The sequence below is a fragment of the Triturus cristatus genome, chromosome 1_2 (genome assembly GCF_964204655.1).
Source record: "Triturus cristatus chromosome 1_2, aTriCri1.1, whole genome shotgun sequence".
NCBI classification, from domain to species: Eukaryota; Metazoa; Chordata; class Amphibia; order Caudata; family Salamandridae; genus Triturus; species Triturus cristatus.
Genome location: NC_140580.1, coordinates 1,081,258,424 through 1,081,274,099, shown reverse-complemented (window position 1 = coordinate 1,081,274,099; position 15,676 = coordinate 1,081,258,424). Strand labels below are relative to the sequence as shown.

Genomic DNA, 15,676 nt, shown 5'->3' with positions numbered 1-15,676 from the left:
AGCCCAGAACTTGGCTCTTCTCGCTGCCGGTTTAACGAGGCTCTATGTTGATTTCCTCTTTAGGCTTCCGAGGGCAGAACAACCATCTTGGGTAACAATTGAACTAAAAAACATAATTGTGTTCACCATCGCATTCAGTTCAAATACTCCTCCTTCCTAGTCGGCTGCTGTTGTTTTCCACTCTCTGCATTCCACCCAAGCGCCATCCTCCTCATCCTGCAGTGACGCCCTCTTTTCCCAATGTTTGTACAAGAGAGCTCTCTGCAGTGGCCGGGCCTGCACATAGCCCCGTGCACTGACAGGACTGCACGTTAACAGCAGTGTGTGTGCGCGCAGTTTTACACACGCACTAAGGAAAGGTTGTCACATTAACAGATGTATGCCCTGCATAAAGAGCTTACGTCCATCCCTGCACACAGGCATCTTCGACACAGGGTGCCCTGTGAGTGGGTGCCGTGTGCACTTCAAGCCCTGTGCATTGGCAGCCTTACAAATAAAGATGTCCTCTGAGAACGCTCTGTTGGCAGTTCTACATACAGAGAAAGAACCCTGTGCGTCGGCAGCCCTAGGGAGGGCAGCTCTTGCGCAGTCAGCCCTCCTAGTACACGTTCGCTCTGACAGGCACGTGCACAGGTAAACTGGGCACCAACCGCCAAGCTGATTCGCTGCGCATACAGTCCTAGTGAGCAGCCGTGCCTTTTTTTTTTTTAGGGCAGATTTATATAGCGCTAACTCGACCCAAAGGTATTGGAGCGCTTTACATGAGCACCGGTTGTGTTACACATTCAGGCACGGGGAGATTAAGTGATTTGCCCAGAATCACAGGATGTGGACTCGACCCCGAGGCTCGAACCCTGGTTTCCAGCATCAAAGTCGGCAATCTAGCCGATGGACCACACCCTCTTCTGTAGCCATGCAGAACTTCATTATGCAGCAGAGAAGCCACATGCTGTCCACCAAGGCCTGAATCCGCTCTGTTCTGTAGGTGTGAACACTGCCAGTTCGGTCTACATCCAACCCTGAACACTGGCAACCACAAAGTAGCCCATTTCTCAGCCCGGTATGCAATGCTCTGCCGCCTACCTGACACTCCTCACTTTTGCATACTACCAGGCTTTTTTTTTTTTTTTGCATATTTATTTAGCGCGAACTCGACCCGAAGGTATTGGAGCGCTTTACATAGCACCGTATTTACATTACACATTCAGGCACGGCGAGATTAAGTGATTTGCCCAGAATCACAGGATATGGACGCGACCTCGAGGCTCGAACCCTGGTTTCCTGCACCAGAGGCAGCCAGCCCTGTGCTCTGCATGTTATCTATATATGGTACCAGTCCCACAGAGTGTCAGACCAGAATTCAGCCAAGTGCCTGCTTCCGATGTGCACTGCCAGCCCTGTGTTTCCCCTCACCATGCAATGCCACCTTGCCCTCTGCCAGCTCAACGTCTAGACTCTAGAGTGGCTGTATCAGGCACGCGCAGAACTGCACTAAACATGATATTGTCAAAGTGAATAGTATAGAAGTGTCAAGAGAAACGACACATCGGGTGCTGCAGCACAATGACGAGCTACGCGAGTCAAACAACTATGGTCATGCAAATAAGGCATTTATGCACTGTCTGTGTGCTTGTAAAAAGAGGCAGCTCCAACGGTAATCTGTGGAAGTCTTTAATGAGCATCAAAGAGCGGCCAGTAGCCCTGGCAGGGATCAGCAACTGCCACCGTTCCAAAGGAAACATTCGAATACCACTTTTCTAATTCATAAACGTTCTAACATTCTATTCCCCTAGCATTAAGATCCCAGCACCTTGGATGGGAGGGCACGAGAAGCGGCAGCCGGAAGGTGTTGGAGCAGCTGGCAGATCAGTGAATGGTCTGATCAGAGGAGTGGCTTCCCTCCCCTGCCCTGGACCCGGGCTGCCGATCCTTTCCTTTCCTCTCAGGAGCCAGGCAGGGTCAGATTGGGATCACAATTTGGCCCGGGCACTGTCAAAACAAGCATTTGCAATGCAATAGGTCTCACATTTACGCAGGTTTAAGCTATTGGCATTGTAAATGACAATGCCTTTTATTTATGTTTTGAAAACCAAAGCATAAATAAAGGGCATTCTCATTTACAATGCCAATAGCTCAAACTGCATAAATGCGAGACCTATTGCATTGCAAATGCTTGTTTACTTTTGTGATCCAAAAAGGAATGCAATAGCTCTCTCATTTGCTTGAGTTAGAGTTATTAGTGTTGTAAATGATAAAGTAGTTTACCCATGTGTTGTAGAGTGTATGTATATGGTGTGTAGGGGAATTATGTGAGTTGGATTGGAATTGCTAGTTATGGAATTGTGTGGCATGGAATTGTGTGGTGTGGAGTAGATTTGTGTAGTGGAATTATGTGGCATGGTATACAGTTGAAATATGTGGATAGTAATTATGTGGTATTGAGCATATTGGAATTATGTGGAGTGTCTGTGATGCCATGTAATTATGTGGAATGCTATTTTGGGGTGCGGAATGGTATGTAGTGAAGTTTAATTACATGGTGTGCTGTTGAATTTTGTAGCATGATGTGGAAATATGTGGTTTGGATTGGATGTATGTGGTGTTATGCAATTGTGTTGGTGAGTTGAAATATGCGGTTTGTTGGTGAATTATATAGTGTGGAATGGAAATGTGTGGAGTTGAATTGTGTGGCGTGGAACTGTGTGATGTTGAGTGAAAGAGCAATGTGATAGAGAAATAAGAGAAGGAAGGGAAGAAAGGAGTAAGGAATTAAGAGAAAGAAGGGATGAAAGATGAGAGGATGTAAGAGAGGAAGGGACAGAGGAAAGGATGGAGTGAGGGAGGGAAGGAGAAAAAAGGATAGGAGAGAAAGCAAGAAGAAAAAAGAAAGAACTAGGTGAAAGGCGAAAGGGTGAGATTGGAGTGATTGGAATAAGTGAAGTTGAAATAAGGGTTGAGGAAATAAGGTTGGGTATATGATTAAAGAGTGAAGAGAGGGATTAAGACTGGCAAGAAGGAAGAAGGAGGAAAGGACGTAATGAAGAAAGATAGAGAGGCAGAGAGGATTCTAAGCAGAAGGGATATTGGAAGTAAAAAGGGAGGAAGAGTTTGAGGGAAGGAGGAATCGAGGAAGGGGAAAGAGATGGTTGAAGTAATGAAGAGAGGGAAAAGGAGGGAGGGTTAGGAAGGAAGGAAGGAAGTAAGGAAAGAATTCAGGGGTTTACGGAGGGCAAAAAGGAAGGGTGGAAGAGGGAATAAGGAGGAGAGAGAGAAACTGTGAAATTAGGTCTGGGATAGGCAGGCAATCAGCTGGTGCTGGAGTGCAGTGGTTGGAAATGCAGCCACGTATTCTTGATAAAAGAAAATGGCACATATCAGTTGATGTGTTGCTCAGCCTGTTACTGTTTTATGTCTCTTGTTGCTCTGTATTGTCATTGACCAAAACACATGCTTGTAATACCATGAACATTGATACCGAAAAATAACCTCCATAAAATATAATGATGAGTTTATAGGATGCAGCACCTACTTGAGGTATTTATGAGCAAACTGCATACCCTTTTCTATTCATTTGCGACATAACTGCATAGGTGCCGGGTGATTCTCTCCATAGAGACTATGTTAAGTGCTTGTTCTGCCGTGGCAGCTATTTAGGTTTGTCACCAAAAGCCACAAAGAGCTCGAAAGATTACTCGTTTACATTTTCATTTCCACTTCACTACTTTTGAAAGTACCAAAGGCCACCAGTCACTTCATTATAAACAAGCATTGGCATAGCCAATAGGTCTTGCCTTTGGGACCTTATGTGTTTAGCCAGAACTTTTGGCTATGTTGTAGAGCATTGTGTGCATTATGTTGAAAAGTTATAATAAAAAGTGTTAAGCATTTTTGTTACGAAAGAGTGCGTGTGAGGGAGCGGGAGAAAGGGCGCGCAAGTACAGAAAAGAGAGAGAAAGAAGGGTAAAGACATTGAGCTGAAGGGAGAAAGAGAGTTCACAATAAAAGTGTGTGTGTGTTTTGACGAGATGATAGCCATAGTGAAAGCAGATACACAGAGCAACCATCCATGCTTGACAGCATTGGCAGTTGGACACAATCCAGAGTGGACAACTAAACAGAGGAGACTGGTGCCAGTTGGCTCGGGGCCCGGGGCCACAGATGAATTCTCCAGCTTCTGAAGCCACATCAGAGGAGGCTTAAGTTGCACAGGGATTTAAGGCAGGGATGGGTCCAATAGTATCTGTGTGGCCTATCACTTTTAACTCTAGCCTCCCAGAAGAATTAAGAAAGTATGTAGGAGGCAAATCCAGCAGGAAGACCTAAGGGTGGCTGGTAGTGGTGTGGCAAAGCGTGGTCCAGCAGCTCCTGGTCTGAAGGATCACATCAGAATAATCTTTTCATCATGCAACATGTGGGGACAGTCCGTAGGAAAATACTGGCTGTTCCAGGGAAATTAGTACAAGCACTGAAGTCGAACAGCGAAGCTAGTGTCCGGTGTTACATTGTTGTTGAGATGGTGCTCTTCCAAAGCTAATGTGCACCCAGACTCCAGGTATTCTTTCAAAAGGACAGGGGGTTTGCACAGCAGAGACCAATGCATCCTGGTCAGATGGGAGCCCTGGGGCGGTCTGATACTAGGGGAGGCTTGCCTTCTGTGCTTCTTCCTGCACCAAGCCACTCAACTGAATGGGTGATTCCAAGCAGTACACCCTCATAGGGTAGGAGCCATGCGCAACTACAGGGGTGGAGGAGGATTCAGGAGAGGCCCATACTCTATGAAGTTGGTCCTGTGACTGAAACCACCAACAGAAGGGGTTTGGCTCCAGGGGCGTAACACAGGCCCCCGCAGCCCCCGCGGTGCGGGGGGGCCCCCAAGCTCCAGGGGGCCCCCTCAGCAGGGCACTCCGGCTGCAGGGTTCCTGAGTGAGCCCGGAGGGGGCCCCTCCACGTGCCTTGCAGGGAGGCCCCCTCGAGTTTCATTACGCCAGTGTTTGGCTCTACTCCCCATAGCAACGTTTTGGAGTGAATGGAATAGGTGAAACCTGGATCCTAGTCTGTTCAGGCAGGTAGCTGGACTCAACCTTGTGATGCAATGGAATTGCACCACCGAACCCGGAAGCAGATACTGGTGTAACTTCTCTGTGGTGGCTCAGTAGCAGCAGCTGGAAAGTTCTGCACCCAGAGATGTTGCTGGGATGTACTTAAATGTGCAACATGTCACTGGAACAGGTCTGGACGCCAGAAGATTCTCTGCTCTAGGGCATTGCATACTTTTCTGGAATGTGACACTAAGACCAAGTGGGACAAGTGTTCAGATATAGGGAATAGCTTGTCTTTTAATTAAGTAATGTCACCTTCGCAAGGATTACACATACTTGTAGAGCAAATGAAGGTGACCTCCACAAAGAAGGTGGAGGCTTTCTTCTGGAGGTTGCCTCTCTACCTCACCAGGAGGAAAAGTTCTCGGTAGCACACCCCGTGCCAGAGCTTGCCTCTTGCCTTCGACTTGAAAGACTGAAAAAATAAGGTAGCCTGCTGGCTACAAATTCCAGTGTACACCACAGGGGCAATCCATAGATTCACCAGGACAAAGTTATTAACATACAACATTGTCCTTCTAGGTAACCAAGTAAAATGTACCCCTTCTGTCAATACTTTGATCCCTTCTGGATTACGGACTTTGTACTTACTATTGGCTTAACACTTTCAGCTCTTTCCGTCATTCCTGTTTTTATTGTGATCACTTTTTTTGTGTTACCCACACAATTGAACGTGATAACATTGTAGTTTTCAGAATACAGAGCAAACAAAGTTTACAAAAGTGCCACAGCATGTAAACCTGTAAAATCCCATCACCTCCAAATTAAACAATAAAACCCATTACTCACCAGGGTTGGAAGTAACCCTGGGCGTAGTGGGCGTAGTGGGGCTATGTGGAGCATCACGTAGTTTGGCCAATTCTACGCACACTCTGCGTAGCCCCACTACGCGCCGCCCGCCCTCATTTTAAAATAAATTAAAGTATTTAAAAGTAAGAAAATATCTTACCTGAGGTGCGGCGTCCCGGGGCTCCCTCTTCCTGCTTCTGAGGCAACTTCTTCCTCACAAACGCGCATGCGCGTGCACCCGCGCATGCGTATTTCTCGCAAGAAATTAGTGGACCACGAAGCAGGCAGAACTACGCACACTCCGCGGGCGGAGCGGAGCACTACGCTCACCCTTAGTTGGAAGTCGTCAACAGGCATGAAAACTTGGGCTCTGTGCAGCTGCGCACCCTCAATGACGAAGGGGGTTTAAAAGCCACTCTCTTAGAGGAAGCAGGCACACACAAGCCTGCAGCCCCGTGATGATGCTGTGTGTGTGCGCAGGGAGGGCAGAGTGGGAGCACCGCTCTACATGCAACCCGGAAGCTAATTCAATTCACCCTGTAACACACAGCGGCAGCCTCTCCAAATTAAAATAATGAAACCCGCGATGTTCACTAAAAGCGGGCTTTTAGTTAAAAGGCGCGCGGCCTTCAAATTAAACAATAAAACCGGCAATGGTGAAAATTAAAGCGGGCGTGTAATGCAATAGGTCATCGCTATTTATGCGAGTTTGAGCTATTGGCGTTGTAAATGACAATGACTTTTATTTGTGTTTTGTTTTTTAAAACATAAATAAAACGCATTGTCATATACAATGCCAATGCCTTAAACTTGCGTAAATGCAAGACTTATTGCATTGCAAATGTTTGTTTTCCTTTGGATTCTGGGATATGTAGTCCTGTTTTATAATGAAAGAAACAAGACTACAAGTCCCAGAATTCAAAGAGAAAACCTGACGGAGTAGAGAGCATCAGAATGTGCACAAACAGGCAAATTTAGCAAAAACATAAGAAAAAGTGGCAGCACGGTGCTTCATTTCGACACTGATCCGAAAGTATTACTTGTCAGTGAGAATCGGCTCAACCTGAGTGCAGCCAAAATTCCTGTATACAAAAATGTTCACGTTCAAAATAGGTACTATGTTCTGCAAGAGGCTGACTGAACGAACGAGGAGAAGTGGTGGAGTGGGTCATAAGACCCCTGATTCGGGAAGCTTGCATGCACATGGAGGGGGTGGGGTACAGAGATATTTTGACATTGGGATGGGAGCTCTTTCATTTCTCTCTTGAACGTAATACATGACCAGTGCTATCGCCGGTTAAGGGAAATGTAATTCCAGATATAGGGTACTGCTGCAAGAATGACTCATTAAGAGTGTTTTGCTTTCTGAATGTTGGGATTTTGAAGCACCAGTCCTTCTTTTCTGTAGTTTTTGTTTTCCCCTACCTTTGAGGGCAGCCTAACAGGGCAGGACAGTTCTTGTGAGGTGAAATTGGAGAATGTTATGACCTATCTTGAGGGACAACAGTGGGAATGATTGGCTCAATGTATGTTCATATCGAATAATTCAGTTTTTTCAGAGGGCCTGAGTTTGACCGTCCGAAATGGATCTCACAATTTTAGATGTTGCATAACGGTCCAAAGCAGAATCACTGTGGTTAAGTATTGCCTGATCAGACTGAAGTCTCTGTTCTTCAGCACTGTCCAAGAAAGTTGGTTCAGTTGTTCCTTCCTCACTGGAAGATGGAGGGAGGCCAATGCAGGGTTGTGCCCTTCTCAACAGGGTCAAGTGATTTAAACACGGTTTAGTTAATTAAATACACTTCCCTGATCTGTGCTATGATCACAAGCGTGAATTCATGCAAGGCCAACCCAGCCTTCCATCCTTTCGATGTTGATATGCTGAGGGCCTTTATAATAAGCAGTTGTAACACTGATTATGTGCGGCTCTTAGAAATGGCAGAAGGATGGTACGAAGCTCTATATTCAACACTCTCACTATTGCAACGTAAGAGATCTAACTAATACCAACGGCGATGGTGGGACCGGGTCTACTCACACTATCTCTGCCACTCGTCAGACTGTCAGTTCAGCCCAGCAAAGATAATGGAGGACGTAGCACCTGTCTCCTGTGGGAATGGATACCCTCGAACCACGATGTGTAAAAAACATACTATTTCAGTGTGCTGTAACTTCAAGAAACAACTTTATAAATGCAACTTCCATTAGGAAATAATTCATAAACCCCGCCTTGCTAACGCCGTGACCTCTGCTCCCGGCAGCAGGGCTGGATGTGCACAGAGCGAGAGGAGGAGAGAATATTCCGTTCTGTCACAATGCAAATGCAAGACCTATTGCTGCATCAAACGTAAAGAAATAGAAAATAAAATGTTTTTCAATTTCTTCACTTTTGTTGCAATCGCAGCATCATGTTTTTCTATTTCCTTACTTTTTATGAAATCACGGCACCCGCGTGGGTGCCAAGATTGTAACAAAAGTAAAGAAATAGAAAGGAAATGGCAGGGCGGCCGCATTTAGCATGCGGCTTGCTGCACCGCTTAAAAAACAAGCATTTGATATGCAAGAAGAGGAGCGGTGTAAACTTACTTTTGGCGATGTGCACGACCCCATAAAAACACAGCAGGGCACTGGGAGGCCGTGGGCCATATGGTGGTTTCACAGTGTGACTGTCCTACATGCACGCTCCGTGGAAGCCTCAGGGAAGGGGGTGGTGGAGGAGCAAGGAGAAGAGCGGCGATAACAAGCATGAAGTGTCGTGCAGCCTGGGGGTTGCGGGGGTGGAGGAGCAAGGAGAGGAGCTGCCATAATGAGCGTAAGGTGTCGTGCAGCCTGGGGTTAGGGAGGGGGGCTGAAAGCCTCCTCTCATGCCTCGAGGCAGTGTTGGGAGGACGCACACCATATGCTGTCTCGCGCAGGTGAAAGGGGCCACCACAGCTGGCTTCCATCCTTTGGCTTCAGGCAATGGCGGGCTACCCACTTTGCCTGTACGACCCCGGCTGAAATTAATCACAGGTGGTCACTAGTGCCACGTACAAGTCTCTGTGTTTCTCTGCTGTTCTATTCGCCGATTCTGACTGTTTGTGTAAATGAATGGATTGTCTTACGCGAATGTACCTCCACCCTCTGCTCATCTTGAGAACGAGATACTGTCGAGGATTGCCAGTACTGTACGTGTTTACAGCATCTATGTAGTGAGCAGCAGAGCCCGAGTTCGCCTTTACCCAGATAGAGCCCTGGGTCCAACAAAATGTCACTTGTCATGTTTGTCAGTGTGTTGGAAAAACTTGAGGGGAAGGTGAAGACTAGAGAAAGGAGAAACAAGCCCGGGAGTGGTGTGTGCGCTCGTGCTAAAAGGAATTTGCACCAGGGCCAGCGCGATTGCCATCTGTTTCCAATTAAGATAATTGGAAACCGATGACGCTGCTGCGGGCTCCCGAGCTGCCTAGGCCAAGGCAGAGAGAAGGCGGTCCATGTACCCGCCTTTGGCCAATTCGGTGCTGTCTTTCTTAGAAAGACGCACGCAAAGGCCAATAGGTGTGATAAAAAAAAAACCACACGCACGAGCATGTGGTGCGAGTTAAAAAGCCCTTACTAGAAATCTCGCCTTGCAGGGCATGCGCGCTGGCTCAGGCGAGACCTAAACATTATTATCCAACCACAATTAGATAAAAATAATTGCTCCGGTTTTGCTATAAAATTCATGCTGGACATGTCACGCTGTCCCTCCCTCGGTGTCTGCACAGTTCTGCGCCAGCTGGGGTGTGGCCACTTGACACTCGCTTCCGCTGCCCCTCCTCCCCCCAAAAGAAAAAAAAATCACCGTCCCGCTCCTCTCAAACCCCAAAATGCGTTTAGAACAAGCCTCCTCTCTTTGTAAAACTAAAATGTCAACTTGCTTTTCCTAAATACATTTTGAAATAATGCAAATGAAGCTAGCAATGTGATTTAAGCAAAACAGCGCAACTGCGTGGTTTTCGTATTAGATTGAAGCAAATATTTCCCGGTCACTTTCCAAATCATTCTCTGTTTCAGAATAAGCCAGTCGATACATTGCATACTGGAGAGATGCACACCGGCAAAAGCAATCAACCACACCCTGCTCGGGAGTAACGTTATTGATCTTGTAATCACTGACTTTGACGCTTTGGAAGATTCAAATAAATAAAACATAGGCTCTGAAACCTTTTTACTAAAAGATGTTTTTCTTTTGTTGGACAATAAGAAATCGTAAAAACTGGCTACCCCTGTAAACAGATAAACGTATACTGACATTCCACCTTACTTGCCGGTAGCTAATGTAATTTTCTAAAACTACAGAAGTAATAACACTTCAGTGGTACGTAAGGAGACATTGGGCTAAACAAAGTATGCTTAGCATTGGTTTTGGTTTAATCGTCTCTTTTCCAGCAACCTCTGCCCTCCTTCCATACGTTTTTTTTCTGTCTTCAGTGTGCGCGTGAATCAGCCTTTAATAGCTCTGCAACTCCGAGAGCACACGGAAACAACAGGAGACTAGTCAATAGGTTCAAAGGGTGTGTTTAACGAGCCCGAGTACGGATGCTTGGAAATAGGCACAACCAACACAAGATACATTTCTTAGCTGTAGAGCAGCCTGAAAAACCAGTGGAAGCAGCAGATGTCGGCCTCAGCTTGCTCTGTTCCCAGTAACATATGGTGCCTAAATTAAAGAACAGCGTCCCTTCGGCCCACGTCCCGCGAGTAGTGTGCGATGTTCCCGCACTTTAAGGGTGAAACAAGCAAAAGTGAAAGAGTTTGCTGTGTTCGTAGTAGCATATGGTGCCTAAATTAAAGAACAGCTTCCCTTTGGCCCATGTCCTGCGAGTAGTGTGCGATGTGCGTGCGCTTTAAGGGTGAAACAAGCAAAAGCATGGCACGTTGTGTGTAACCTGACACTCAAGAAATGCAGCTGCCACCCTGTGCGCCCCTCCTCGGTCCCACAAGAAAATCGCTTTGGGAGTGAACATTCGCAAAAGAGATGGGACATGCCTCCGCCTTTGGCCATTTGCGTGCTTTCATTATTGAAAGACACACACAAAGGCCGATCCGATATGTGGGAGGACTCAAACCCATATGAAGAAGTTTGAACTGCTCACAAGAATCCTCCCATAGGGCAGCGCATGCGCCCTGCGCTAGGCTCGACCTAAAAACAAGGAAGGTGTCGACGGCAGAGATCTAGTCTTCGTGCAGGCTCTCAACTTCAAAACCTGGATGAGCACACCCAACCAACCTTTATCCTTCCAAGGACAATAAAAACCCAATTGAGCTCATTGATAATATTATTGATTAATAACTTTTGAGCCACTTTACATGTGCTATTCAAATGCTTTTGTATAACCTATCTGAACTACTGTGTGGGAGCACCCCTTACAAACAAAGCGTGTACATCAGCAAATCATGTGAAACCAGAGGTGGTGCGGTATAACAGAATAATGATATGTACGTCCGGTCTGGCTGAAACCTCGCTACTTAACAAGAATTTTAATTCAGTGAGAAGGCAGTTAACTCTCTAAAAACTACTACCTCAACACTATTGGAATTTCCACGAACATGCACAATTGCAGTGGTATGATCAATTTAATAATAGAAACGCGTCTCATGGGTGAAAGGGGGCGAGACACAAGGGTGATGCTGATCTGGTTCTGATGATCACTTTCCCCCATTCCCAGCCACCAAGCATTCCTCGGTCTGGTACACCCGCTCTCCGACATATCAAAATGTATTTTTCCCATTGCAAGGAGGGGGCCGTATCTTGCTAATCCCCGCCCTCGGAAGCACGGGAACAAGCAAGACTTCCCTCCGTTCACCTTTAAGCCTGAGAAAAGGCTAAAATCCCCCAGTACTAAGACTTGTCTGGTGTTGACGAAGGTACAATGCCAGAATCGATTTTTAATAAGAAAAAAACAGGTAAAACACTCACACCGTTGCTAATACTATTGGAATTAAAGGTCCGAGTTAGGTCTAGGCTAGAGACAAGTTTAGCTTATTTTCCGCACCATATAATAAAATCAAATCTTAAATATCATATACATGCTTCCATATAAAGGGGTTTGGGGCCTCCATGTTCCTCCATTGGTCTGTTCATCTGGCGCATTTTGCTGCCCCCCAGCACAGCATGGAGAAATGGGTCCAACTCACTTCAGCAATTGTCTCTTTTCTGCTATGATTGCTGGCATATTTTCTGATCACAAATGCATATCTTCCTAAAAAGTAGTGCTGTCAGGTGCAACGGATGTTGGACAATACTTTCCACTACCAGTGCTTGTTTTCCTTTCTGTTTATTCACCCTTTTTTATTTTGTAGTCATCCTTATATGTTTAACGTATCTCTTTGAGTTACAATAATTCAAAACCAGTAGTACATGTTTTGCTCCAATATGAATAATATTTTCCTGTGCTATGCATTCAAACTAAAAAGGTTTCCATATCTGTTCTAAATATACCTGCCTGCTATGAGACGGCCATACTGTTCAATTAAGATGGTAATTTTTAAACTTTGTGTGAAACCTAAATTGCAAACATGTTTGTACCTCGTTTAAGAGGCTGAATGTGTTTTTTTTTTTTAAGTAACAATTGCTTATCTGATTGAGCTTCCGCGCCACTTCCCCAAGTACGTAAGCACAAGAGCCGTGAAATACACTGTACAACCTTGGCATTTCTCCTACTTTCCCTGCCTTCCCCCCGTAATATCACAGCAAACATATTTTATCCCTGTGCTCCTGAGAACTTTCAATTTGGTGATCAGAAAAACAAGTGAAAACTTCTCTCAGGGCGGAAAGGGATAAAAGCTCATTTTTAGCTTTTTAACTATTTATCTGAAGCAGCTCCTTGCTGAGAAATCCCCAAGGCCTCTAGGCATGTTTCCACTGCCATATTGTGTGCAGGAGTGGAGGAGAGGTTGACCAAAGGGAACCCTTCCAAGGGACTAGTTCCCTAGTGAGGAAGCCTAAACACATATGTATCCACACCCAACTCAGAGTCCCCAGACGAGTAGCTCAAGGATACACATCTGAGAGGGGAGTGCCCTATGCAGCCCACCACTGCTGAAAATGCACCCATGGGTTTGACCAGACCTCACCCAGGGAGATTACTCAACTCGAAGATCAGCAATGCAAGCACAGCATCCATTTTAGGACATCCTCATCCATCACTTCTCATACCTCATACCTCACTCCTCATCAGCCACTTCTCATCCATCATTCGGCATCGATCATTCGGCATCGATCATTCGGCATCCATCATTCGGCATCCATCATTCGGCATCCATCATTCGGCATCCATCATTCCTCATCCATCATCCCTCATCCATCATCCCTCATCCATCATCCCACATCCATCATCCCACATCCATCATTCCTCATCCATCATTCCTCAGCCATCATTCCTCATCCATCATTCCTCATCTATCATCCCTCATCTATCATCCCTCATCCATCATTCCACATCCACAGTCCATCATGATGGACGATGTATGGTGGATGGTGGATATGGGGTGATGGACGTGGTGGAAAAGTTCAATCTTGTTTACTGCTGAGATGAGCAGGTAACATTTTGTCCATATGTAACTATGCCCAATACAATTTGTATATATGGTTAAGGAGCTCTCACCAGGTTCTTTCCATTCCAATTCATTATTGGTTTAATATTAAACGAAGCGATTTCCCACCTTTCGTAATCTATCTGCACCAGTGCCAATGTCAATGAGAAATCTGATTCAGCAAAGCGTGGCACACCCCTGCTTATCAAAAACTGTAAATATCTGATGCCTTAATTGGCACAACACCATTTCCATCTCAAAACATTACCCTCTTGACAAGATAATGTAACTGTTTGGGCCACAGATTATTTCCTATTTGCCTGCATTGCCTTGAACACCTTTAATCTCACATAGTGGTATAGATAGCACTTCTTTGGAAGAGCTCACAAGAGTAGAAGCTCGTCTCATATAGAAGTCCTCTAACCTCTTCACCACCACAAAAGTCTATGCCTTAGATGTGAAATGCAGAATCTTGTTGGTAGATTTGTAATGTCATATATATCTTCATGCCTCACCTCCGCCAGACACTGTATTCTGAAACATTCAATGGTTCTCCTAAAGTGACTCTTCGTGAATCTCTTTTCTAGCGACTCTCCATCGCGAAAGAGTTTGGGGACAAAGCGGCAGAGAGGCGGGCCTACAGCAACTTGGGCAATGCCTACATATTCCTGGGAAAGTTCGACATGTCCGCCGAGTACTACAAGTGAGTCGCTTGCATGCCCGTCATGATATGTGACATGAAGATCCACACAGATCTTAATGCTGTTCTACCCTTTAAAAATGATACAACTTTTAAGATGGTGGAGAGGAATTTAGGGATAAAATATAAACATGCAAATTATTGTCTTCCGGCGTACAGGGTGAGTTGAGAGATTTGATTCAGAAGAGCTAGAAGCAGGTTTACTCGCCTGCAGATTGAGAGACAAAGAGGAGTATTCGTACATCGAAACAGAGGGGGCGATTCACAAAGGCATTTTGGAGTAGGGACTGGAGTTCTCCTGTATAGTATTACGTACTCATACATGCCTTTGGGAACTTTACATCATGACATCTAAAATGGAAATTTTCAGGTAATAGTAATTTGTAGTTAGTACAAACAGAAAGGACTGTGCCGAATTTGCACTTTTACTACTAAAGAGTTTGATGTTTCGTGGTCATTTCAGAAAGGCATGGAAGAGTCCATAAAAGAGTACTCCTATAGTACTAATTCCCGCGCTCATAGACATAGATGGTTTTGTAAATCACCCCCAGTGGGTGGTGTTTAGCACCTTCACATTGAGGCGAATGTAGTGAGGTATTCACCTAGTTCAAAACTGAAAGGAACGGGGTCTAGCGTTCAGCAGGTACGTGTAGAGGGGAACAGAGAGCGGTGGTCAGCAGCTACATATTATTCATCACACAGAGAAAGAAATAACTTTTTTGCAGAAATAAGAGAGGTTGGGGATAATTCTGTGGTGACTAATGATGGGGAATACTCCTTGGTAAATGATAACGCGGTCATTAGTAAGTGTGGGTTGGGAGAGGCCTCTCTCCTATATAACCCTCTCACACCGAAAGTTGGCCAGTCTAATCGGATAAAAGTCCTGTCTTGGAGTGTGCCCATCATTTTGCCTAAATGCTGCTCAGTGTGGAAGGGGAAGACCTTCGGGTGTCTAGTGTTTTGGGTTAAGACAGCACTCCAGTGTAAAATTAGACCTATCCCTGTTGGATCTTTAGATATACTGGCGATTAGGGTGGACCTCCCCTCTGGCAACTCTTTGATTATTATTAAATGTATATAACCGGGTGGGCGCTCGCACTGTTGAGTCCAAGGTTATCAACATGTTTGAGAATACCCTATTAGAGGTAACTGAGAAAGGTAATCTAATAGTGGCAGGAGATCTGAACACAACCATTGAACCGTCGGTGGTTGTTCCCTCAGACCTAACATCTGAACATGATATTAAGTGAAGAATTCCCCAGTTGGAGCTGACTCCATTGAAATGGACACCAAGGGAGGTGCAATTGATGGCATTGGCGTTAAGATATGATCTAAGAGCAGCAAATGGGAGAACTTCCTCAGATAGTGAAGGTAGACACACATTTAATAGACTGGGCCACTCCAGACGAATTGATTACTTTTCAATTGATATGAAATTATGGCCTTTTTTTACATGAGATGATTGTAATAGATAGGGTTGATAATGATCACAATGCCTTGAGCTTTACTCTATTGGCAAACATTGCAGAAAGAC

The 15,676-nt window shown here is 45.4% G+C and overlaps 1 protein-coding gene across 7 annotated transcripts in view; it reads left to right on the top strand.

Annotated features, from left to right (window-relative positions):
* The window catches only part of GPSM1 (G protein signaling modulator 1), a 982,732-nt gene that overhangs the window by 366,087 nt on the left and 600,969 nt on the right, over positions 1-15,676 (top strand). For all 7 annotated transcript variants that reach the window (XR_014963238.1, XM_085613283.1, XM_085613273.1 and 4 more), the window contains one exon: positions 14,030-14,145. Coding sequence is in view for 6 of the 7 variants with exons in the window: in XM_085613283.1 (XP_085469409.1) it covers positions 14,030-14,145 (116 nt within the window). In the remaining variant the exon portion in view is untranslated. The remainder of the gene's footprint in view (positions 1-14,029; positions 14,146-15,676) is intronic.